Below are 22,004 nucleotides of genomic sequence, written 5' to 3'. Positions count from 1 at the left end.
TTCTTAGCACACAATGTGTTTCACTAGTGCAGAATGCAGAATGTTCGCCATGTGTGGCTGGCGGGCAGTGGCAACAATCATAATAATGTGACCTGCGAGCGTCGAAAGCGGAGGCATTCGCGAACGTGGAATTCTCAGTGCCGCTGCAGAGGAGCTCCATCCAATTGCCGCTCACGCTCACGACGGCCCTGTCGCCCGCTAACGGACGCCTGGCTGCTTGCGTTGCCTGTCCCAGCGTCTCATGCCTGCGCTCACCCTTTCGTACCTTTCGCCGTAGATCTCGTTCATCACGGAGCGCCGGCAGCATCGCCCCCAGTCGCACACCACCACCCTTTTGTGCACTCGGCGCCAGGCACACGATATTGCCGCGCGCATCACCATTCAAACGCCGCCACATCCACCTCCTCGCCCTCGCCCTCGCCCTCGCCCTCGCCCTCGCCCTCGCCCTCGCCCCCACTTCTGGTATACCGATGCTCACTCACTCTGGTTGTTGAGCGCAACGGTCCTTGATGAGGTCATGGACAAGGCGCCCGACCGAGTGCAAAGCGGCACAACGTTCGATGGCAGCTGCACAAGGTTCATGTGCGGTGGCTAGGTGCATATGCCGCTCTGTGTGCAACGCCAAATCGAGTGGCCGGAGCTCTCCAACACCTTCCCAAGGTTCCCATAATAACAAACCCCCGTCCTTGTCGAGTCTGGAAACAACAGCTTCAACTTCCCACATGCCGTCCCTGCCTTTTTCACTGCTCCACGACTCCACGAGGAGGTGACCTTGGAGCAGGATCAAGCTCTGCCGTAGTGTGGACGGAATGTCAGCGATTCAGCGGGCACTTATAGCGTCGATCTCTCGTTCACACTTCCTCGTCGCCGCCACAACGGCCCGGATTATCGACAACGAAGCCAACGAGAAGCCGTGCTGTTTCAACCGTCCTGCCGCTGTGGACAGACCACTTCTCCAAGGCCATGACACCATGTCATCAACGCTTGGACAGATTTACTCTTGACAGAGGATCTTGGCAATAGCGATCTGAAGACTGAACTTCCACCTTTCACATTATCATCCATATCTTCTTTGTTCTCAAATAGCGCGGCCCTGCTTTGGCATTGCACAGGCAATAGACACTGATTCAGGCAGTCCTGCCAAAGTCCATTGACATTCCCTGTCAGTGCCCAAGCTTAAGCTTTGATGTGGCGACGCGGCTCAACAAGGATCACCATCCTAGGTGGAGAGAACATTTTATTCGGGCGACTCGTTGGCAGAGCAGCGTGAGCAACGCCCTCTTGTTGGCTGGGTTGCTACGTACTGTACAGTATTCATGGTACCTGCAGCAATCTAGCGAGTCCACGTCTACTACTGCGAGCCTACAACCACATCTGGTAATTCTCTCTCGTATTCAGTAATATCGCGCATGTGTATTAGCTCACAAGCCAACTGCCACACCCCGGAGTCGTTGCAACTTGCAACTACCTACCTACCCTCGTTCGTCAGCGTCCGCGTGGAATTATCTTCCGGGGAGATGGAACCTAATAATAATATGAAGAAGAAGATCGCGTGCTGCGCTCGTCGGATCGCGCAAAACTTCCTGCTGTTCAACACGCGCCAAGGCATTCCGGGCTGCTGTACTTTACCGACACCTCGACATCGGTAGATGGTGCATTTATCGCACAGATGTTCCCACTACATACATACTGCTTGTACAGTGGCGGCCTTGAACAATATACCGAACTTCATTGGACGCTGAACGTGAGAAATTCGGTAAATCTGACTTTTAAATTAATTCTACAGGACCTTGCATATGGACACACGCTGCTAATGTAACAAATTGGTCAAGCACAATCACAGCTTGGAAAAGTCATTCGCTTGTCAAAGTCATGCTCCGTACAAAATGCTCATGCCACAATCGGGACTGAGACGCTCAGCCAAGTCAGTGTAGCCCAGCTGCACGACTTTGAATGTATGAAAAGAAACCATAGCAACCCCATACGCAGAAGGCATTTCATCAAAAGCGCTCAAAACTCCCTTGCGCCTTCGCTTAAATTAAAGATGCTGGATGCTGCATGCAGAATTGGGAAATCGTTAAATCATGGCGTTGTGCGACCTTTGACCATATAGCTGGGTCGAGATCTGAAACGCTTCGTAGCACAAGAAGGCGCCTATGGTGTCCACGAGAGAAGAAGGGTCTGCGGCACTTGCTCGAAACCCTGTGGATATCGTGAAGCTTTTTACTGTCCAACAGCGCCAGCCTGATGAGGGATGGTGAGCACGCTGTCCTTGCCTATTTTGCCAACAGTCTTGATATTGCCATAGGCATCCACAATAGGATATCGCGCTCGAAGCTCCAGATCGTCGAGATCCATGTGGCTGCGAATGTACTTGTCTCGGCTGTCATCTGGAACGAAATAATCCCAGCTGGTCCATTTGCCTTGCTTAAGAGCTGAGAAGCAGAAGCGCCGCTGGCGTTGTCGCTTCACAACGTCGTCAGTGATGGCTTTCATATCCCATTTCGCCTTTGCCTCGGCGACGAACGCTTCGTAGATCTTCTTGGTCTCTGCATCGTCGGAGGTGGCGAGGTTCGTGAGCTCGTCTGGGTCATTTGCAAGGTTGTACAACTGGTCCGGATCTGCAGGGCAGACGATGTACTTCCATGGACCGCGACGAATCATCATCATCGGTGCGATTGTGCCTTCTCCCATATACTCTGCGAAGACATTGTCATGCTGCGATCTGCCCAGCAAATGCGGCACAATCGAAACGCCATCAATGGGGAGACCGGGCACAAGCTTCGAGCCAACGATGTCGACGAGTGTCGGAAGAATGTCCAAAGTGCTCACGCTCTGTGGCACGCGGTGTGGAGCCCACATCTTTGGGTAGCTGAAAAGCATGGGCACTCGAACCGAGGACTCGAAATACGACATTTTGTACCAGAGCCCACGTTCGCCGAGCATGTCGCCATGGTCGCCTGAGAAGATGACGATCGTATTTTCATCAAGGCCGCATTGCTTTAGGGTCTCCATGAGCTTTCCGATATTGTCGTCGACATAGCTGACAGCTCCATAATATGCCCGCTTGGCTTTCTTGATCTGCTCTGGCGTGAAGTCATAATCTTCGAGATCGCAAACGTGTTGAAGACGCTTGCTATGGGGATCGAGTTGATCCCTGGGCAACTGGACCTTTGGCATATCGATCTCAACGTCCTCATACATGTCCCAGTACTTGTGCTCGATTGTGTAGGGATCATGAGGATGAGTGAGAGAGACAGTCAAGCAGAAGGGTCTGCTGCCCGGTGGCTTGCGAACATGGTCGTACAAGAACTGCTTGGCCTTGTACATGACCTCCTCGTCGTAATCCAGTTGGTTGCTTCGAACACATGGCCCAGCCTGGAGGATGGAGGAGCTGTTGTGATACCACTCCAAACGTGTCCCGGGCTCGTCCCAGTTGACGGACCAGCCAAGGTCTGCCGGGTAGATATCAGCTGTCAGGCGATATTCGTAGCCGTGGAGCTGGTCCCCGATGAAGTGCATCTTGCCACCCAGGACGCATTCGTAGCCCTCAGCGCGCAAAAAGTGGGCATATGTCGGAGTGTCCTCTGGAATGGGGGAGGCGTTGTCGTAAGCACCAATCTTTGAAGGCAGCTGACCAGTGATCATGGCCATGCGGGAAGGAGCGCAGAGTGGCGAATTGCAGTATGCAGAGTCGAAGACGACTGAGCGCTCGGCCAGCTTGTCGATATTGGGAGTCTTGATTTGGGAGTTCTCGTTGTAGATCTTGAGTTGAGGAGCAGCTAGCTGGTCTGCCATGATGTAGAGGATATTGGGCCTCTGTGGCAAGAGAGGCGTGCTGAAGCCATTCTGCCCCTGAAAGCCCGTAGGCGGGGACACTGGAGGCGTGTCTGGCAGCTTGCGAACACGCTGTACGGGATCCATTGCGTTTCGCGGACTCGACTCGATGGCTGATGTTTGGGAGATCAGTACAGTGAGATACAGGGGGCAGGAGAATGTGCAGTGGAGCGCAGAAGGAGGGAAAGTTCAGTGGAAAGAGCCACGAGAGTGTGGCAGACGAAAGATGTGCAGACTGCCGGAGCTTATGGCGTGATCAAGACGATCAAGCACGAGACCAGTTAATAATAAGCGTTTAAGATGGCGAGGATGGCTTTGTGTTTCTCCACGATTTGCCCAGTGCTCTGCGGAGGGAGCTCAGCCTTGCGCTCCACACATATGCGTCTAGCACGTCACTGTCTTGACGCATCGTTGCAAATTTCGAACTCAATTCTGGATCGGTGACGATGTAGGTCGAGTGGAAAAGTTGTAGATTTCTATGGTGCCGTTGGCGAGAGGCAGCAGCTGTCGCACAAACATCATTTCGGGTGGCTTACGCGAGGACACGCGACAGCCCAAACTCTTCGGCGTGCAACGCAGCTTCCCTTGTAGATGATCGATCAGCACGCAGAACAACTCGCGACGCCACCCGACGAGCCTCACCGCAACTGGCACCTGCCCCCGCCGCCGCCGATAACAGGAACATCATCGCAGGCGCGCCCGACATGGCTCACCAAAGCGCCTGCGAGCGACTGCCGCCAGGTGCAGGCGCATACGCCCTCAGCGCGGCCGTCATTGCCTTCTCGCTGGGCTATCTCGCCGGACAAGGACGGGCCATCGGCTTGTTCGGCGGGTCGGCTGCTCGCAACACGGCCACCGCACGCGCGCACGACGACGACGACGACGACCATTCTTCACACGTAAGCGCATCGTCTTCTGATGACGAGGCGTCCTTCGCGCGCACCACAGAAGAATGCAAGCTGGTCCTGCTTGTGCGGAGCGATCTTGGCATGACCAAGGGTAGGTCTGCTGGCGTCCGATTAGTCTTTGCCACTGCATATCCAAAGCTGCTCTCATTCGATCGCGACTCCTGCACCGCATTCGATGCCCTTCACGGGAAGGCTGACACCTCGGTAGGGAAGATAGCAGCACAATGCGGTCACGCGACACTGGTGAGTACGCTGGACTCCCTCCCCAAGCAACATCCTCAGCTCACGTACCCATCACACAGGCATGCTATAAAACCTTCTCACAAGCAGATCCAAACCACCCCCTCCTGAAGCAGTGGGAATCTCTGGGCCAAGCCAAGGTAGGTGCCTGGCCTGCACACACAAGGCCTGGCCACGTCCACGTTCATCTTGCGTGCCTACAGCTAACCCACTGTTCAGGTGGCTTTGAAGGTCGATAGCGAAGATGAAATGCTTATGCTTCACGCTCAAGCAGTGAGTCTGGGCCTCTGCGCAAAGGTCATTCACGACGCAGGTCGTACACAGATCGCGAGCGGATCTGCCACAGTCCTGGGCATTGGTCCTGCGCCAAAGAGCAAGATTGACCAAGTCACCGGCCATCTGAAGCTCTTGTGAAGGCATAGCTTGGCTCAAGATCAGAGGGCAGAGAGTTGCCAATAATCACATCAGTCATCTCGCCTGTTGGAGATGAGCTGCGTTGGCCACGGAGAATCGGCCGCGTAGCGAAGGACAGGTCGCGGATGAGAAATCTATCATCTGCAGCTCTATGATCTCCTCGGTCGCTAGCTGCAGCCACTATGCGACCGCAAATTCTCCCGTGCATAGATAGCATAAGCTGTGATCAAGCAATTCAATGCTCTTTCATCATATCAGTGCACTATATCAACCGATCAATGGCTTCCGATCAAAGTCACCAGACTTATCCTGACGAGGCATGACTTGAATTTGAGCAGAACGCAACATCATCAACAAAAGTAGTCCTCCCACATCTGCGCTTTATCGCAGACTATGCATATCGTCTTATCTGTCTCACGTGCAAGAGGTGTTGAAACAGCACCAACAATCCCCGCGCAAGAGGGTCAAACGTCCGGCCTAGCAGTCCTTCAAACGCCAAGCTAATACAAATCACCAGGACGTGGGCTGATGAGAGACCCTAGACCCTGACTCCTCCGACAACCTGTAATACCTGTAATAAGCTCCAACCTTGAGCGACGTCTACCACGCGAGCGTGGGTGACGCGATCAGCGATATTCGGGAATCGGGACTAGTACCGATAATCGAGATTGAAGCAAGAAAAAAAAATCTCCGATGACACAGAACAGAATCGGCATTGTGAGGATTTTTTTTTGCACAAAAGTTTCTCGGCGGTAGAGGATCGATTGCATTTGACGTCTGATGATGATGATGATGAGAAATAGCTTGCTAAGACATCCCTTGCTGTTGATGAGTGATTGTCATCGTGTCGCAAGTGCTTTTTATTACATTTCGCAAGCTAGGCTAGGGGGAAAAGAAATAAGTTTTCGGTATATAACCTTGATAATAATACGTCGCAAAATTTGAGTTCATTAATAATCCGTCTTATTAGTTATTAATCAATCAACGGAATCCTATTATCGCTATCTCTTTATTACGAGGAACTTTTGACTCTTAAGCAACAAGGACCCCGACTCATGAGGTGAGAAAAAAAATTAGAAATTATAGATTAGGGGACGGTAGTTTGGACTTGTTAGTTGTGAAGACCGGTCCAGAATTTCGGCAGATGACTAGCGGACTAAAAAGACCGGAGTTTCTGACGTGTGGTGACCGCTAGACTCAGGAGGCCCGGAGTAGTGGCAGCATCCGCGCACGGGTTTGTGTCTCGGTAGTGATGATTACAGAAACAGCAGAAACGATAGTACATGCCGTAGGATCGATGGTAAGAAGATACCGATGATAGAAAATGATGCTTTCGGGTATCTGCTAACAAAACAGATCTACGTAGTGGGGGGGGGGGGGATTCTATGTATGTGCTAAACCAAACAGACGCCATCTGTGAGTGAGGTCCACCGGTATATCCCATTGCTATATGTCATTGATCGTAGCCATCATTGAATTCGTGTCGGCGGCGGCGGCACAGCTCGCGCTCTTCCGGGGGGTGGTTGATTGATTTGAACAGCTTCCAAGGTCTGCCAGGAACAGACCCACAAACAAAGTCTCCAGACCACTTTTTGGGTACATTTCCCCAAAAAAGGCGGATAAAGTAGTATATCAACATGAAGAAGCATGTCCACAAGATTTGTCGCCGGGCCTAACGCGAGAGAGTGAGGCGTTCGGCCAGCGAGGAGAGAAGCGAGAAAAAAAAAGGTTGTCCATGAAGCTGCTGCATCGATGTGCAGGAAGAAGGCGCGAAACTGCGCGGTTATTGTTGCTCGTGCTGGTGGCCGTGAGCGTGGTGCTCATGACGTCTGAACCGGTTCGGTGCTGGAGCTCCCCGGTTCTCGTAGGCTGTTACCACGGCGGTGACCCAGGCGGTCTCGACCTCGGTGATAGTGATGGCTCCTCCATCGTAAGTCTCCACCTGAGTTGTCAATGAGGCTGAAGTGGCGAGGGTTGTGGGCGTGGGTTGAGCGTCGTAGCCATGAGTCCAAGAGCCATATCCAAGTGGCGCAAGGGATGAGCTGGGGCTTGCAGTGTAGGCAACTGGGGTTGGAGCCGATGTCGAAGAGGAGTACGATGGTGCTGGAGAAGAGCCAGCGTCGGTGGAGTTGCCATGGTCAGCGGAAATACCGGTGCAGAGAGTGACAGTAATGTCAGCGCTGGACTCGCAGGACTGCATTCCGTATGCATCATCTGTGGCATATCGGTAGGCTTGCTGCTTGGGGCTGCAGTCTGCGCCGGAGGCGGTGATCTGCCAGTCCTTGTCCCATGGGTTGCCGTTGACACAGCTGAGGTCGTACCAGATGATACCGTCGTTGTGGAAGGTGTACTCGTACTGGAGGATGTTCTCCAGAGACGCCGACTTGGAAAGCTTGATGGACCAGCCGTTGCCGTTGGAAAGCTCAGTCCAGGGTTGGGTCCAAGACTCTCCGGCAGCAAGTGTCTTGTCCTCCTGATTATACCCACCTCCAGAAGACGGGACGTTGCAGAGTGTGACTTCATAGTCGCATTTGTTTACCTGTCTTGACATCAGTACAATTGCCATCATATACGGAGGATGAAGCCCACAAGCCGGATGGCATTTCAACTTACAACGTACGCGCTGCCAACTGAAGAGGCCATAGCGGAGCCCGCCAAAGTGAGCGACGCGAGGACAAAGTTTATCATACTTGCAGTATGATGGTCGTTTGGTCTGAGCGATAGATGTTGTTTTCGTTGATGTCGTCAAGGATTCGTGGTAACAGAGGTTATTCAATGTTATGCGCCTGGTCCAAGAGAGTGGTAGACGGCCTATCTGTCCAAAGAATGAATGCTGGCAGTAGAGAGAGTGATACTGCACAGAGTGGTACTGCACAGCAGTAGGTGAGCAGCAACACAGTGCGCGTCGGTGGTGATGGTAGTCTAGTCTGATAGAGATCGTTGGCAAGGAAAGGGGATGGATGAGTGCGCGTCTCTGCGACTGCTTTAATCCGAAGGGCGGATCGTCCGTCCCCACTACTACTGCGCAAAAGCTCCATCGACGGCACAAAACGAGTCTGCCCCTAGATGCGTGGGCTGGCATGGTTCCGCGATCGAATGAAAGGCCAGCCCTATGCATGGGGTTCCAGGGTGCAAGCTTGCTTGCCTGTCACTGAAATCCGATGCCGATGCCCACGATTCGTTGGAAGTTCAGCGGCTCATGCTCGTTCCTGAAGATTCATCCTTCGGCAGGGAAGAGCAAAAGGTTGAACTTGCGCGCCACTGCACACTACTTCGCGCGGCGTTCCCATTCACATTTGTATTCAACTCCCGATGAAGTCTCCACTCGCGATGAACGCCTTTTCACAAGGCTTGCAGCGTGGCCGCCCACGCCGCCCGGCGCCTGTTCAGACATCAGACTGGTCCTGTCGCCCTCCAGACAAGATTTGCGCCAAAGCAGTCGTGCATTTCCAAATGTCTGGACGCGGAGACAACGGCGCAGCGAGGCGCTCCTCGAGTCTTTACTGACTGTGTGGAGGCGACGTCCCGCATTAGAATATCGAGCACGCGACTGCCGTTGAGAACACCGCCCCGCATTGTGTACGTCAGCCGGCGACCACAGTAACTGCTGTGTATGGCGAGCGTGGCAATCGGTGGTGGACATGTGAAGTGTGCTCAGCGTTCAACAGCGGCAGGATGTTGGTGTAACTCGAGCGACCCACGATATTGGATATTCTGGCAGTCGATCTTATTGTTGGGAAAGCGTCCCGTTGTCGGCTGCAGAACAATGTTTCATGCGAATTCGTATGCGCCGACTCTCATGCAATAATGCGACAACCTTTGCCGCACTGCGCCCTGAAGATGATGTCTTGCAATCTGCAACAGACCGAGACTGGTGGCTTCGCGTGCTGGTATTCTTTTTCACGACATCCACCCGGTAGCTGTGCATCAGCATTTATCACCCGATTCGTGTGAGCTGCCAGGTAACTTGGCAGTGCAAGTGCTCATCGCTCTCACTTTCACACCGGACTTGAAGAGTACAACGGGAATGGCTATCAGTACAATGCTAACAAGAGCAAGTGCCGTGCTTGCGTATTCAACGCTCATGCCTTCAAACATGTGTCTTGCGAAAGCGCAGAACGACGCTGCAATCATTGAGCGAACGGAGGTGTTCACTGCAATGACTGCATTGAAATTCGATGGCGAATATACTTCGACGAGGTAGTTGTTACCTTGGAGGAAGACGAGAAGGATTCCAGCACCCAGGAACACGCCGGCGGCGATTTCATAGCCTGCTGAGATATGTCTAAACATCATTTAGTAACAGCTCTAGCTGGCTCGCACCACTTCGTGGCCCAACTTACCTTGCAGAGGTCCAACCAAATAGGAAAAGTCCGATAGGAAGAGCTGCGCTCCCAACCAAAAATGTCAGAAATAGATCCTCTGGACTATGGTACTTCTTTAGTCGTGGCGTATATCGATTCGCAAGGAAAAGAGAAGCAACGAGGGATCCGAGCAGGACACCACTGATAACCGCGATGAACGGTAGTCCGGCAGCGCTCGACGTCCAGCGACGTTCTGATTCGTAAGTGAAAGGGAAAATCTCGACGAGCAGGTACAACAACGCATATGCATAAGACACATATAGTGTGATGAAAAATAAAATCGGCTCGGTTAGAAGTAATGTCAACGGCCTGCAGATGTAATTCTCCGTGATTACAGCAAAGTTCATACCCGGGTCGTCGGCTGTTGCATGCAGTGCCTAGAGGAATGACAGGAATGATCAGCAGTTGTCCAAAGTATCGCAATTGCTTCTACTTTCCACTTTGCTTACCCAGTCTCCAGTGGAACGGCCCAGCTTCTTTGCTTTCTGCCGCAGGATGAAGCTGAACGAGGTCTCGGAACCAAACAACCAGCTGCAGAGTCCGAAGAAGGCGCCGCTTATCAGCACAACCCAGCTGGGCCATCTCCAGCCCAACGCTCTGTTCTGCACGATGTATCCGGAAAACAGGGCAGACACAGCTGGTCCAGCAATGATGCCAGTTGCCAGTAAACACATGGCCATGCTGCGCCGTGAAGGTTCCCAAATGTCCCACATGGCCGCGGGAACAGTAACGAGAACAGAACATCCGAAAAATCCAGCGAGCAGTCTACAAATGCAGACTGCAGCGAGGTTCTGTGCAACAGCGACAGGGATCTGGAGAAACAGGAACGTGATAAATCCAACGTGCATCGGCGCCCTTCGACCATAGCGATCGCTCATTGGAGTCCACACCACAGGCCCTATGGCGATACCGACCATATAAAGGGCGCGATCCAGGACCAGGACTTTGGCGGAAGTGTGAAAATGCGTCGCTGTCATTTGTGATGCTGAAACATCTGCTGTCGAAGCAAAGGCAATGCAAAAGACTAAGAGGCTGAAGACAAATGTCGACAGCCATTTCTTGCCTCCAGACCAGTTTGCTGTATTGGCAACATCGCAGGGATGGAGTGTCACGAGATGAGGGTCTCCACAGCTCTCGACCGACTCGTGAGGTTGTTCTGGGGCCACTGGAGGCGGTATGGAGTCGTCACGCTCATATGTTGGGATGGCCGTGCACTGTATGCTTAGGTGGCTATTTGGTAGCTTCTGCTGTGTTGGGCTAGTTGGCAGGCCTGGGAGCTCTGCTATTGGTAGAGAAAAGTCTCGCTGTAATGCTTTTTTGAGACCGGAGCTGTGGTGTTGCGATTCCACTGCAGGCGATAAGCCCTTGCGATGCTCTGTCAACGAAGTGATAGGTGGTATTTGATATGGATGCCTGCGGCTGGAACGCCTCAAAGAAGTTGTCTTCAAGCGTACCAAGCGGTCGAAAGCATCAGCTTGCAATGATCTTGCTGTCGGGGCTCTATCTCTTGCCTGGGGCCGAGATACAGATTTCAAAGTACCCAGTGTAGACTCATCTGTGCCGAATGTGTTGCTGCGTTGTCGAGAAGGGCTTTCGCAAGTCTCGAGGTTTGGGGATATCAATTCTTTTTCGAGATCAGACTCCGATGGAGGCGCACCTGGTCGCCCATTGAATGGCGAAGATTCCACAGGATAGGCGATGCCTTCGCGAAGACTGACGTGGGTACTTCCTGTGGAATGCTGGGACAGAGGTCTCCACAGGCTCGAAAGCCTCCAATTTGCACTACCGCTGCTCCCACTTTTGTGCTTCTCGGCCATGCTGTTTGCTGCATAGGTCAAACTTCGAATGTGCTTTGCTTCCAACAGTGCAGCACGGCAATGCTTCTGTACAGGCGAAAGATTGCCTGCCAGGTAAAAAGCACATGAACCAATACATATGGAACACGCCCTCACAAATGCTTACCGTTGATACAGACCATTGACGCCAGTGACGGCGTTTCACCACTAGCCTACTTTCCGCTTCGAAACCAAGGCTAGGAAGACGAAGCTGATACTGCGCTCGGAGAAGCTGACTAGATCGCGCGATTGTTCCAAAATCACGGCATTTCCGAACTGCGCCAACATTTGTGATCGCTCTTGCTCGCTGTTCTCCCGGCCGGGTTTGCCTACAATCTAGATGGAAGTTGACTGAACATTTGGGCTCCCCTGAAGAAGAATGGCACTCCATGTATGTTGCGAAGGAAGTCTCTCGAAAGTTGTGGATTTACTGCTGAATGATGCGCGACGCGGCTGGAATGGACAGATTAGAAGTTCGAATCCACGCCCCAGTGGCATTGCACGCCGGGGCGACTTTGGTGCCTGTTTCAACTTCCAGTCATGGAAGATGCTGGTATAAGTAAGTCGCCAAGCTATATGAGACAACCCCTGAATCGAAGTTGTCCTGAATTAGATACATGCTTGGATGCTGGTGCCGTTTCGGCCTCGATATGGGATGTCTTCAGAGCAGGTTCGCGCAGCAGACTGGATGGAGGTGTTCTGCTGTAATCATCTTGCTTGCTCCGACCTATATCAGAAGGTATGGTTCTCATCTCATCATACGTTGCAGAGGAATGGCGTTAATCAGATCAGTTTGAGCGAGCATTCAATGTGGTAAGTCAGTGACTCTTTCTTGGTGGTAAGGTTGGTAAGGTTGTGGAGACGAAAGGAAGCAAGCGAGAAAGTGCTTGCCCCTCGCCAAGCTGAACAAAGCGAGTGTTATTATTCGTGCGGCGCACATCGCTCTCACAACAGTCCTTTAGCGGGCAAATCTTCATCATCTGGCCAGTCTCTAGCCGATTCGAGAATGTCAGGAACTGTACACTGGTAATAGAGCTTGGGGCATATCTACCGCCGATTCAACATTGCGCCAGCTCGCTCAGTGCGATTATCCGACCAAGTGCTGGCGAACGCTGAAGCATGGACAGCCCGATCAATCGACTGGCCGCAACGCGCCATACCACACAACGCTGAGAACCTCGCCCATCTTCACGATAGCATTGATTCTCTTCCCTTCGTAAGCGAAACCTGCCTTCACGAGCGTCCGGATACTACCGAGATTTCCCTCGTTCGCTTCTGCATTGATCCTGATCAAGATGCCAAAAGTCTTCCAGGCCCAACGAACGAAGGCGGGCACAACAATGGACATGATTCCCTTGCCCCAGTACTCCTCGCCGATCCTACGGTGTGAAAACCACACGTCAGTATGTGGAAGACAAGAGAAGATATATGGACGCGGACGAACCAGTAGCCCAGCTCAGCTGTGCGGTGATATACGTCGTCTCCAAAATCTAGTCCAACCGAGCCGATTGCTTCTCCATTGATAGCTATGGCGTAGTTTGATGGCACCAAAGGGCCTTCTGCTCCAGCTTCAAGCGTGTAATTGCCCGCGCGAGCGTGGTTATCTGGATCTGCATTGAATGATATCCAGCTTTGGCTGGCCACCTCGTCATAAGGATGAGGCTACGTCCTCGTCAGTGACAGCGATAAAAGTCCTGGAGTAAGTACATTGACTGACGAAGCGATCACGCAGATTCAACCAGAGTTTCTTATTGTTCGCATGCTTGGGAATGCTTTGCACGTCGCTTGCACGATAGCGCCGAACCGTGATTCCATTTTCAAGCTCAAGAATGACATCGTTGAGTTTTTTGTTGTCCATGCTGTCGAGTGGGGAGCTAGAAAGGTGTCAGAAGGCAAAGACGTGGGCTTCTGCGGCTGAAATTAGTGCCAAAGCAGTATATATCGTATTCGCGTATGAAGAACCATCAATCCTTAGGACAGTATATCTGTAACTAGGTAAGTACTGCAGGAACTTGAATTGAAAAGTTTGTTTATTCGCATTCGTCTGATAGAAATCGGCGTTCCTTACCCACTTATAAGGCTGCGTTGAATGCTTTTCGCGGGTGAGAGCAAGTTGGCAATTTGATCCTGGAAAGCCTACTCGCCTTTGTGAGATCCAGAAGCAAGGAAAGAGTGTGAAATGGATTGAGGATTTTAAAAGAAGGGATTTTGCCGGTTTCAATGCGTTCATGGTCTGCTACGCGATGAAGATGAGTCTCTTCCGCGGTTGTGCGCCTTGGAGCTGGCTGGATTTGTTTCTGGCCTGACGGCGAAGCATGAGTACCTGGTCACAGCACAGGCTGACTGATTGCGAGTCGCTAAGTCTAAGATGCTAGTAGGTGTCCTCCAGCTCAGTTTGTGCGGCTTCGTATTTGGACAGACAGTAGCTATAAAGCTGGCAACTCTTTATGTCTCTACCACAGCATTATCACGCAGTCTGCGCCTGGCCTTCGTGCAGCAAGGGAAATTTACTCAGAGTGTATACTCCCTCTGTTGAAGGGAAGGTCACCTCCAGCTCCTCGTGAGGCCTCACGGCGGCGCTGATGGCAAAAGGTGAATGTAGGCAAGCTATGGTTTTACCCAGCTCCCATGGCCCGACGGGCTCGAGAACGTTTTGGAATATAGCGCCCGGGCAGTAGGTCGACTCGGAACTGACGAGCAATTCAACAAGCCTCCGCTACCACCCCCGTTGCTCTCAGATCTGTCGACCGGACGTGCTTCATCAAAGAATAAGAAGTTCCCATTGTCGTCGAACTGGGTAGAAATCAACCAACAGTGCCGCTTTCGCAGCACGCGGGACTTCAAGCCCACAGATCTTTGTGTGGGAAGAAGAAGAGAAGGACGAGGTCGCGTTGCAAATTTGATAGAGAGCAGCTTGGCGCTAGCGGGGGTGCCTGCCGCTGCACGAGTCAGCGAGCGACCAGCCCGCTTCTGGTTCCACGAACACTTTGGGTTGGCACTGCTGTTTGCAAACATCTCCTACATTCGCACTCTATTGCGACAACTTCCAAGATGGCTTCCGCAGCGGATATTGAGCAAATGAACAAAGTCCGGGTGTCGCTCGGCATGGCGCCGCTGCCTGTACCCGGACAAGGGCCACAGTTCAAGAACGGCGATGGTGATGCCAGCGAGAGCGAGAGCGAAGACGATATGAGTACGCTCGAGAAGCGCGCGGCGGCAGCTGGCAAGAATTGGGAGAAGCTCGAAGCGGAAAAGCGCGATAAGGAAGAGCGGCAGCGGCGGAAGGAGCAGACGAAGAGAGAACGAGACCGTGTTGCCAAATTTGCGAAATTGGAAGGTAAAGGTCTGGGTGAAGCAGATGATGAGAACGAACTGGATACTCGGACGTGGCTGTTACAGCAGAAGAAGCGCCAGAAGAAGATCGAAAAGACACGGAAGCTTGAGGAAGAGCTGGCGGAGCGCGAACGACTGGCGCAGGCCGAGTACACCTCCAAAGATCTGGCTGGCGTCAAAGTGGGACACGAGGCTGCAGAGTTCGATGAGTTCACCGGGGAACAGATCCTCACCCTCAAGGATCAAGACATCGGCGAAGACAGCGGGGACGATGAGCTGGAGAACCAGGAACTGAAGGCAAAGGAAAAGCTGGAAGAGAAGTTGAGGCTACAGAAAAAGCGGCCCGACTACGATCCAACCGAGCAAGGCGAAGTGCAAAATGTCCTTTCAAAATACGATGAAGAGATTGAAGGCAAGAAGCAAAAGAAGTTCACCCTCGATGGGCAGGGCAGCACCGTCGAGGCCAGTCGTCGTGCTGTGGATGATGAGAGCGTGGCCAAGGATAAGCGTATCAAGATCAGTCTAGACATCTTGAAGGAGGATGAGCCTATCTCGGATTACGTGGATCCCGCGACCATTAAAGTGAAAAGGCCCAAGAAGAGCAAGAAAGAGAAGAAGTCTCGGCAAAAGGCGGCTGATGACGACGATATCTTCCCAGTACTTCAGCCAGAAGTGGCTTCGACTTCGGACGAGATGCAAGTAGATAATACCGAGGCAATGGCCAGCAGGAAGCGTGATTTCGACTTCAATGATGACGACGACTTGCAAGCCAAACTGGCGGAGCAACGAAGGCAGGCTCTTAAAAAGCGCAAGAAGACCGACGCGGCCGTTCTAGCACGACAGCTGCGAGAAGAAATGCCGGTCGATGAAGCAGAGCCAGAAGAAGGAGGTCTGATCATCGATGAGACGTCAGAATTTGTTGCAAATCTCAAGCGGCCGGAAGAGGACGAGGAAGAAATGGCGAGGAGAGCAAGGAGAACTCAGACGCCAAATGCTGTATCGCCGGAGGTCAAAGATGAGGACGAAGATGGTGATACAAATATGCAATCATATGCCGAGGCGGAAGCGGCAGAAGAACGTGCACATCGTCGCAAGCGTGAGACATCGCACCCTGCCGAGCAAATGACGGCTACAGGCCTGGAAGCCGAAGAGAGTATGGTGGGACAAGGCATCGGTGCCTCGCTCGCTATGCTTCGCAAGCGCGGATTGATTGGCTCGTCGGAGTCTGCGGAAGAGCTGGCACAGAAGGAGCGTCAACGCGCCCAGTTTCTTGCAGACAAAGAAGACCTCATTCGAGACTTTGATAACAAGGCTCGAGAACAGCGTGAAGCGGACAGACGCAGTGGCAGATTTGACAATATGTCCAATCGCGAAAAAGATGCTCTTGGACGCCAGCACAACGAGCAGCGAGAGCAATTCATTTCCAGATTACTGGCCGACAAGTTCAACAAGGAATACAGGCCAGATGTCAAACTGAGATACAACGATGAATTTGGCCGTGAGATGAATCAGAAAGAAGCGTTCAAGCACCTCAGCCATATGTTTCACGGCAAGGGCTCCGGCAAGCAGAAGACGGAAAAGCGACTCAAAAAGATTGAGGATGAGAAGCGCAGCGCGGCCAAGGGCATTCTCAACGTTGGAGATCTTGAAGGTGGCTTTACGAATGTCCAAGGACGAGAAGGTAAACGTCAGAAAACGGCCGGTGTACGGCTTCAATAGCGAGTCAAGGTTAGTACGTGCCCACACCTGTGAGGAATGGAACAATATTCATGATTCATTACAGAGCACCAAGGCCCGTGGGATGGGACGTCGTATTGAACCGGTGAGTCATATTCCCAGTCTGTCCAATGTCGATTTTGACGTAAGGCCCATTTGTGCGATGGTGGTGGTGTTTGCTTGCTACTTTCGACACAGCAGCTGCCACATCCAACCGACTTGGGCTATTGAGGCATTTTGCAGCCCCTCTGTCTTGACTTCTGTCACTTCGTGCTCCTCATATTTGCGTGGAATGGGTCGTCCTTAAGGAGTGTGCCACCATTTCTTGATATCCCAAACAATACCTAGTAGTAGTACCTTATCATAACGTACTGCATGTGCGATGACGCGTGCGCTCCTCATAGACTAGACAGAACATCTGAGATCACACTCCTTCAAAGTTATCTCCATCACGAGCAATATTTGCACTCGATCAAATCCCAAAACGCGTGACTGTTTGTGCGGTGCGTAGAGGTGAAGCGTGTTGGAAAGGGCGACGCGTGAAGCGCGCACAGACCGGCATCTCGACCTCAAACAAACACGTGAACTAGACTTCGCCTGCTTCACCCACCCTCCGACACGATACCTCCTCTCCACCCACATCCCTTCAAGCAATTGCGTGCCATCTTCCAGATCAGCAAATATGGCCCCGGCATCCCATTCGGCGCCAATGTACAACAAGGATGAAAAAGTACTCTGCTTCCATGGCGAGCTGCTGTATGAGGCCAAGGTTTTAGAGACGAAGATGAAAGATCCAAGCGACAAAAATGCTGGCCACGTCTACCGAGTCCACTATAAAGGCTGGAAGAACACGTGAGTCTTATTATTCCTTTTTCTGGTCCACTGGAAATGCCTGCCCAGAGTCTGCGCCTGCTATCTCTTCACCAGAAATGTGACAGAGGAGTCAGGAGCCCGTCATATCTACATGGCGACATTTCGAGCGGTCGTATTTTCTTGATCCATCATCCTCTGCGATGACCAGATCAAAGTGCACTGTCGTTGACGTCTTTGACATCATGGCCGAATTCTTTGCCATGTGAACATGCTGACTGGGCGTGATTCTAGATGGGACGACTGGGTACCTCAAGAGCGTCTGCGCAAATTGACCGACGAGAATCGCGAGCTTGCGCAGAATCTCAAAAAAGACATGGACGCGCAGAGAAGAGCTGCATCTGGCCGGGCTCCGCCACCACCATCACACAAGAAGCGACCCTTCGGATCTGATCTTACTGGCTCAAGCGCGCGAGGAAGTGAGGACCGCTCATCAGCAGCACCTCAATTTCCGAGAGGCACGAAGCGAAGTCGAGATGTTGAGGGCATTGACAAGGTGAGTTGAAGTCCTTACTATTACCTCGAGCGCTCAGCACAATGTCCTGTATCTACTTGAGCATCGTCACAGCATCGCGGGCCATGCTATCTGCCACGGACCACAATCTTGGGATAACATAGGAGACTGTACAGCTGCAAGCCTTCTGCGTTCGTTCTCACTGTGTTTCTTCGGCTCCTCGTATGTGGACGTGGCAGATGCCAAGATGCCAGGTATCCGGTTCCAGCCCGACCACATCTGAACCTCGAGCGCGCCATATCTCCGAAGGAACAAGCACAAATTCGTAGCCGCCGCTAACGCATCAAACAGGAAGACGAATTTGTCCGCCGTCCTGCCGTTCGACTCTTCATCCCGGATGCTTTGAAGTCAATTCTCGTTGACGATTGGGAGAAGGTCACCAAGGAGCAGAAATTGGTTCCCTTGCCGTCCAAAATTCCTGCTTCGCAGTTCCTCTCGGAATACTATGAAGCTGAATCAATTCATCGCCGCCCTGGGTCCGCGGATGCCGACATACTCGAGGAAGTCATCGCAGGTGTCAAGGAGTATTTCAACAAAGCCCTGGGACGCATACTCTTGTATAGGTTCGAGAGGCCGCAGTTCTATGAATATCACAAGGCGGTCGAAAGCGCGGTTGGCGAGCATGCAGGCAAAGGCCTTGTTGACATCTATGGCTGCGAGCATCTTTTGAGATTGTTTGGTAAGAATACTTTCTGCGTAACGACTTGACTATCCTGCTAAACAATACAGTCTCTATGCCTGACCTCATCGCGCACACCAACATGGACACGCAAGCAGTCTCGCGACTCAGAGAAGAACTCGCGAAAATGACACAGTGGCTAGCTAAAAGGGTCGAGCGCTACCTTTCCGCCGAGTATGAGCATGCGGGCCAGGACTATCTTGACGGCGCCAAAAACGGTTCGTAAGCACAGTGCTCTTGGCCTTGCGGACAGAGTACGAAAGGAATTTTCATCATCATTGAGCATAGCGGGGCGGTCGAGGCGTATCGGCGCCAGAGAGAGATTCCAGTCCTGAATTGGCTTGAACAAGCATCAACAGGAGCGGGTTGTACCTTTGTCACATTAGAAACTGTGTTCTTGGGCAAAAATATACTGCATTTGAGCTGTCGTAATCCATGTCGTGCGGACATGGTCACCCGGAAGTGTCGTGCTACTTCTACTGCGGGTGCCTCATATACTTGAAAAGAGCACCGTCTTCCCTGAGCAGCTCACAGTCTGCTCTCACGAGTGACTGCTCCTCGGCAGTGTCCCGGACTGAGCTACTCTCAAGCATGCCCTTCAAGTTCCCATCGTGTCTGGCCTCGAGCGTGATGGCGCAATTCTTGCACAGTCTTAGACCGCATCCAGGCGTATCTTCGCCAGTTTCTGAGACGCATTCATGGGTGGCCAGGCGCGTACACACGGAACAGAATCGCTCGGCATCATCTGGCGTTAGATCGCCTTCGAGAAGCTTTTCTTCCGCAGCTTCCTGCGAAGCAGGCGAGAAGGCTGCAAGGTCTGTGCTGGGTCGCATGGTGTGCTTGTCACACACGATCACGCACATTCGACGCAAAGTGCACACGCCGCAGAGGCGAGTATTCTCGATCCCACGTGAGCGATATCCATCACCCATTTCGACAAAGCCCGGATCTTCAGGGTGGTCGATGACTTGTGTCTCAATCTGGCCCAGGCCGAAGAACGGGAGACTCGGTTCCGTGCAGAAGTGACATGAGAGTTCGTTGCCGTTCGGCGGTGTCATATCAGTACTCTGCGAGTCGTCGTCGCAGTTGAACATGATTGGGTGGGAGAAAGATGTTCGGATCGTGCAAAGAGTTCCACCAGCACCGACATTTGAGCCTGACGCCTGGCCGCCTGGTTCCTGCGGAGATGGATGGTCAGTCGGGGCTTCGACCACTGCTCGAGCGTCTGCTTGGGCAAGCTGATCTGAACTGTAAATTGTGCAAGGCAAAGTTTCCACCAGACACTTGGAACAGGCGCTTCGGAAATGACCATCGTCATCAGGAAGATATTCGCAGATTCCACCTTGTTGTCGACATTCGAGGCACGCGAGTGGCGCTTTCGGCTCGCCATTCTTTTTTCTTTTCGCCTGAGGGTATGGATCGTCTTTCCAATCTCGCTCATATCGTTTCCGCGGTCTGATAAAGGCTTGGACTGGGCCTGCTATGCAGGGATGGCTGCAAGCTGCGCAACGATCACAGCTCATGGCGTGATTTTGCGTTGACGTGTACGAACACGTCACTCTTCGATGTTTGCAACTTTCGCAAGCTCTTTTGCGTCTTGGTGGAGTGATGAGTTCGCAATCTGTTCCACTGTCGACGCATGCTTGGCAAGGCCAGCTCCTCTCATCATCCAACAATGAGCATCGATGCTCGTCACTCCCTGTTCCGTATAGAGTGACACAGGCATAACAACCACGCGAGAAGGGTTTTGCGGTAAGGTCAAGGTCCGAGAGCTTCTCGCAAGGACTGGAGCGATTTGGTTTTGCGTCGCGCTTGCGGAGCCTATATCCTGTTCCATCTGACTGAAGCTGGCTCTCAAAAGCCTCGACTTTGCGTGCGAAGAGCCGTCTTCCACTCTCACTTCTGAAGTTCAACGTCACAGGTAGACTCACAGCTTCTTGGACGCCGCGTGAGCTCTCAACTCCGCTGCTGGCCGAGTGGCTGCTTGTTGTGTCATTGCCACAACGTGCTTGGTTGCGACTTCTGCCGCTCGCTCGTGAGCGTTTGAGGCGATTCATACGTTCGTCTTCTATAGGATTGTAATCCCCTGTCGTATCCGTGTCCAACCTGCCGCAAGTCAGCATAGATCACACATCCGGAATGTCCGCACAATCCTAGCAACATACCAAGTAGTGGTGAACCCCTTCTGCCTGCATTGTGGGCGAAGCTGTCTCTGTGACACTCCAAACTCTTCGAAGCCTGCATCGGCTAAAAGCTCTGGATTCGTCGCACCAGAGAAATTGGATGACTCCACAGAGAACGATGACTCGCAATGAATATCGTCTTGTCCGACAACAGAATTGTCTCGCACCTTCTCCTCTGATTTCTGACATGGTGTTGTGTCATCGTAATGGGCGGTTAAAAGCGCCAGGTCCGGGGTGCCGAGTATTCCGATGGAAGCAGGATCGTAGGTCTTGACAGAATCATCCTGATGGTTCAAGTCAATGTCTAGATCATTCGCATTCGTCGCAGCGAGAGATGAAGGATTGTTGGGATCAGATGAAGGCGATGGTCGTTCGCGGGTTGTACTCTTGCAGTTCAGATGATCGACGTCCGCCTGAAGAGTCATCTCGGGATCGAGGGTAAGGACGTTCGCCAGTTCTTGCTCCATTGTGCGTGCTTTTACAAAAATGTGCCGGAAGACCCATGGAATATTCTGAGCTGCAGAACTTGGCCGTAGCGCAAGTGAAGCACTTGTCACATGCGGACGCGCGCGAAATGCGAGTGCGGAAGTGAGATGAGTGATTGCTGGACTTGGAACATGTGCGTCGGATCGAGGCTTGCCTTGTAGAGTTGAGTCTCTCGTCGTCTTTTAGGCAATTTGGTGGCTGCTGAAGTACTGAGGGCGTGATTAATTTGGCATGGAAACATCGAGTGCCTGTCGCCTTTCTTCGGAGAAGAGGACTCTGTTGTGATCAGTGTTTGGTTTGAGGTGTTACTTCTGCAACCAGCCTGGGGGCTGGGCGAACAGACTACCGTATTGCCTCGCGGTCTTTCAGTAGCTTCGGGCAGGCAGTGATAGCAGCGAAGCCGAGGATGACGATATTGATTACTTAGTTGTTCGTGATGCTGCATCCGAAGTGGAAGCATGTTTGTAGGCGCGAAGCGTTCCCCTTAAGACCAGCCTCAAGTGAGGGTCTGGCGGGAGCTCAGACCGCAGCCACAGAGCTACCATTCTCTTGCCGTACAGCTTATCTGTCTATGGAGTATTTTCTGAGCATCGACGGCTTGCATATTGGCACCATTGGATCGTTT

The 22,004-nt window shown here is 52.4% G+C and overlaps 8 protein-coding genes across 8 annotated transcripts; 3 read left to right on the top strand and 5 right to left on the bottom strand.

Annotated features, from left to right (window-relative positions):
* Positions 1 to 2,154: 2,154 nt before the first annotated feature.
* On the bottom strand, positions 2,155 to 3,798 carry MYCFIDRAFT_185422 (uncharacterized protein; the record flags this gene model as incomplete). Its single annotated transcript, XM_007923586.1, has 2 exons — positions 2,155 to 2,202; positions 2,290 to 3,798. The coding sequence occupies 2 exons, from the start codon at positions 3,796 to 3,798 to the stop codon at positions 2,155 to 2,157; spliced, it is 1,557 nt and encodes a 518-aa protein (XP_007921777.1).
* Positions 3,799 to 4,574: 776 nt separating this feature from the next.
* MYCFIDRAFT_101825 (uncharacterized protein) lies at positions 4,575 to 5,399 on the top strand (the record flags this gene model as incomplete). The annotated part of the gene is made up of 4 exons (XM_007923585.2): positions 4,575 to 4,836; positions 4,954 to 4,988; positions 5,048 to 5,125; positions 5,205 to 5,399. Coding segments are annotated over 4 exons (570 nt in total), but the record flags the coding sequence as incomplete, so codon positions are not given.
* A 1,311-nt stretch (positions 5,400 to 6,710) lies between these two features.
* On the bottom strand, positions 6,711 to 8,339 carry MYCFIDRAFT_181388 (uncharacterized protein). Its single transcript, XM_007923584.1, has 2 exons — positions 8,013 to 8,339; positions 6,711 to 7,938 (listed from the first exon to the last, which is right to left on the bottom strand). The coding sequence occupies exons 1-2, from the start codon at positions 8,040 to 8,042 to the stop codon at positions 7,183 to 7,185; spliced, it is 786 nt and encodes a 261-aa protein (XP_007921775.1). The 5' UTR covers positions 8,043 to 8,339; the 3' UTR covers positions 6,711 to 7,182.
* A 987-nt stretch (positions 8,340 to 9,326) lies between these two features.
* On the bottom strand, positions 9,327 to 10,926 carry MYCFIDRAFT_27353 (uncharacterized protein; the record flags this gene model as incomplete). Its single annotated transcript, XM_007921620.1, has 3 exons — positions 9,327 to 9,684; positions 9,743 to 10,140; positions 10,213 to 10,926. Coding segments are annotated over 3 exons (1,470 nt in total), but the record flags the coding sequence as incomplete, so codon positions are not given.
* Positions 10,927 to 12,730: 1,804 nt separating this feature from the next.
* On the bottom strand, positions 12,731 to 13,107 carry MYCFIDRAFT_127281 (uncharacterized protein; the record flags this gene model as incomplete). Its single annotated transcript, XM_007923583.1, has 2 exons — positions 12,731 to 12,977; positions 13,043 to 13,107. Coding segments are annotated over 2 exons (312 nt in total), but the record flags the coding sequence as incomplete, so codon positions are not given.
* Positions 13,108 to 14,649: 1,542 nt separating this feature from the next.
* MYCFIDRAFT_129048 (uncharacterized protein) lies at positions 14,650 to 16,650 on the top strand (the record flags this gene model as incomplete). The annotated part of the gene is made up of 1 exon (XM_007923582.1): positions 14,650 to 16,650. The coding sequence occupies one exon, from the start codon at positions 14,650 to 14,652 to the stop codon at positions 16,648 to 16,650; it is 2,001 nt and encodes a 666-aa protein (XP_007921773.1).
* Positions 16,651 to 17,329: 679 nt separating this feature from the next.
* On the top strand, positions 17,330 to 18,936 carry MYCFIDRAFT_27455 (uncharacterized protein; the record flags this gene model as incomplete). The annotated part of the gene is made up of 4 exons (XM_007921630.1): positions 17,330 to 17,499; positions 17,752 to 18,013; positions 18,323 to 18,710; positions 18,761 to 18,936. The coding sequence occupies 4 exons, from the start codon at positions 17,330 to 17,332 to the stop codon at positions 18,934 to 18,936; spliced, it is 996 nt and encodes a 331-aa protein (XP_007919821.1).
* Positions 18,937 to 19,186: 250 nt separating this feature from the next.
* On the bottom strand, positions 19,187 to 21,360 carry MYCFIDRAFT_76322 (uncharacterized protein; the record flags this gene model as incomplete). Its single annotated transcript, XM_007922256.1, has 3 exons — positions 19,187 to 19,958; positions 20,553 to 20,816; positions 20,876 to 21,360. 3 exons carry the CDS (start codon positions 21,358 to 21,360, stop codon positions 19,187 to 19,189), a joined length of 1,521 nt encoding a protein of 506 aa, XP_007920447.1.
* Positions 21,361 to 22,004: the final 644 nt, after the last annotated feature.

Source organism: Pseudocercospora fijiensis (assembly GCF_000340215.1).
Source record: "Pseudocercospora fijiensis CIRAD86 unplaced genomic scaffold MYCFIscaffold_1, whole genome shotgun sequence".
NCBI classification, from domain to species: domain Eukaryota; kingdom Fungi; phylum Ascomycota; class Dothideomycetes; order Mycosphaerellales; family Mycosphaerellaceae; genus Pseudocercospora; species Pseudocercospora fijiensis.
This window is presented reverse-complemented; position numbering and strand designations above follow the sequence as displayed.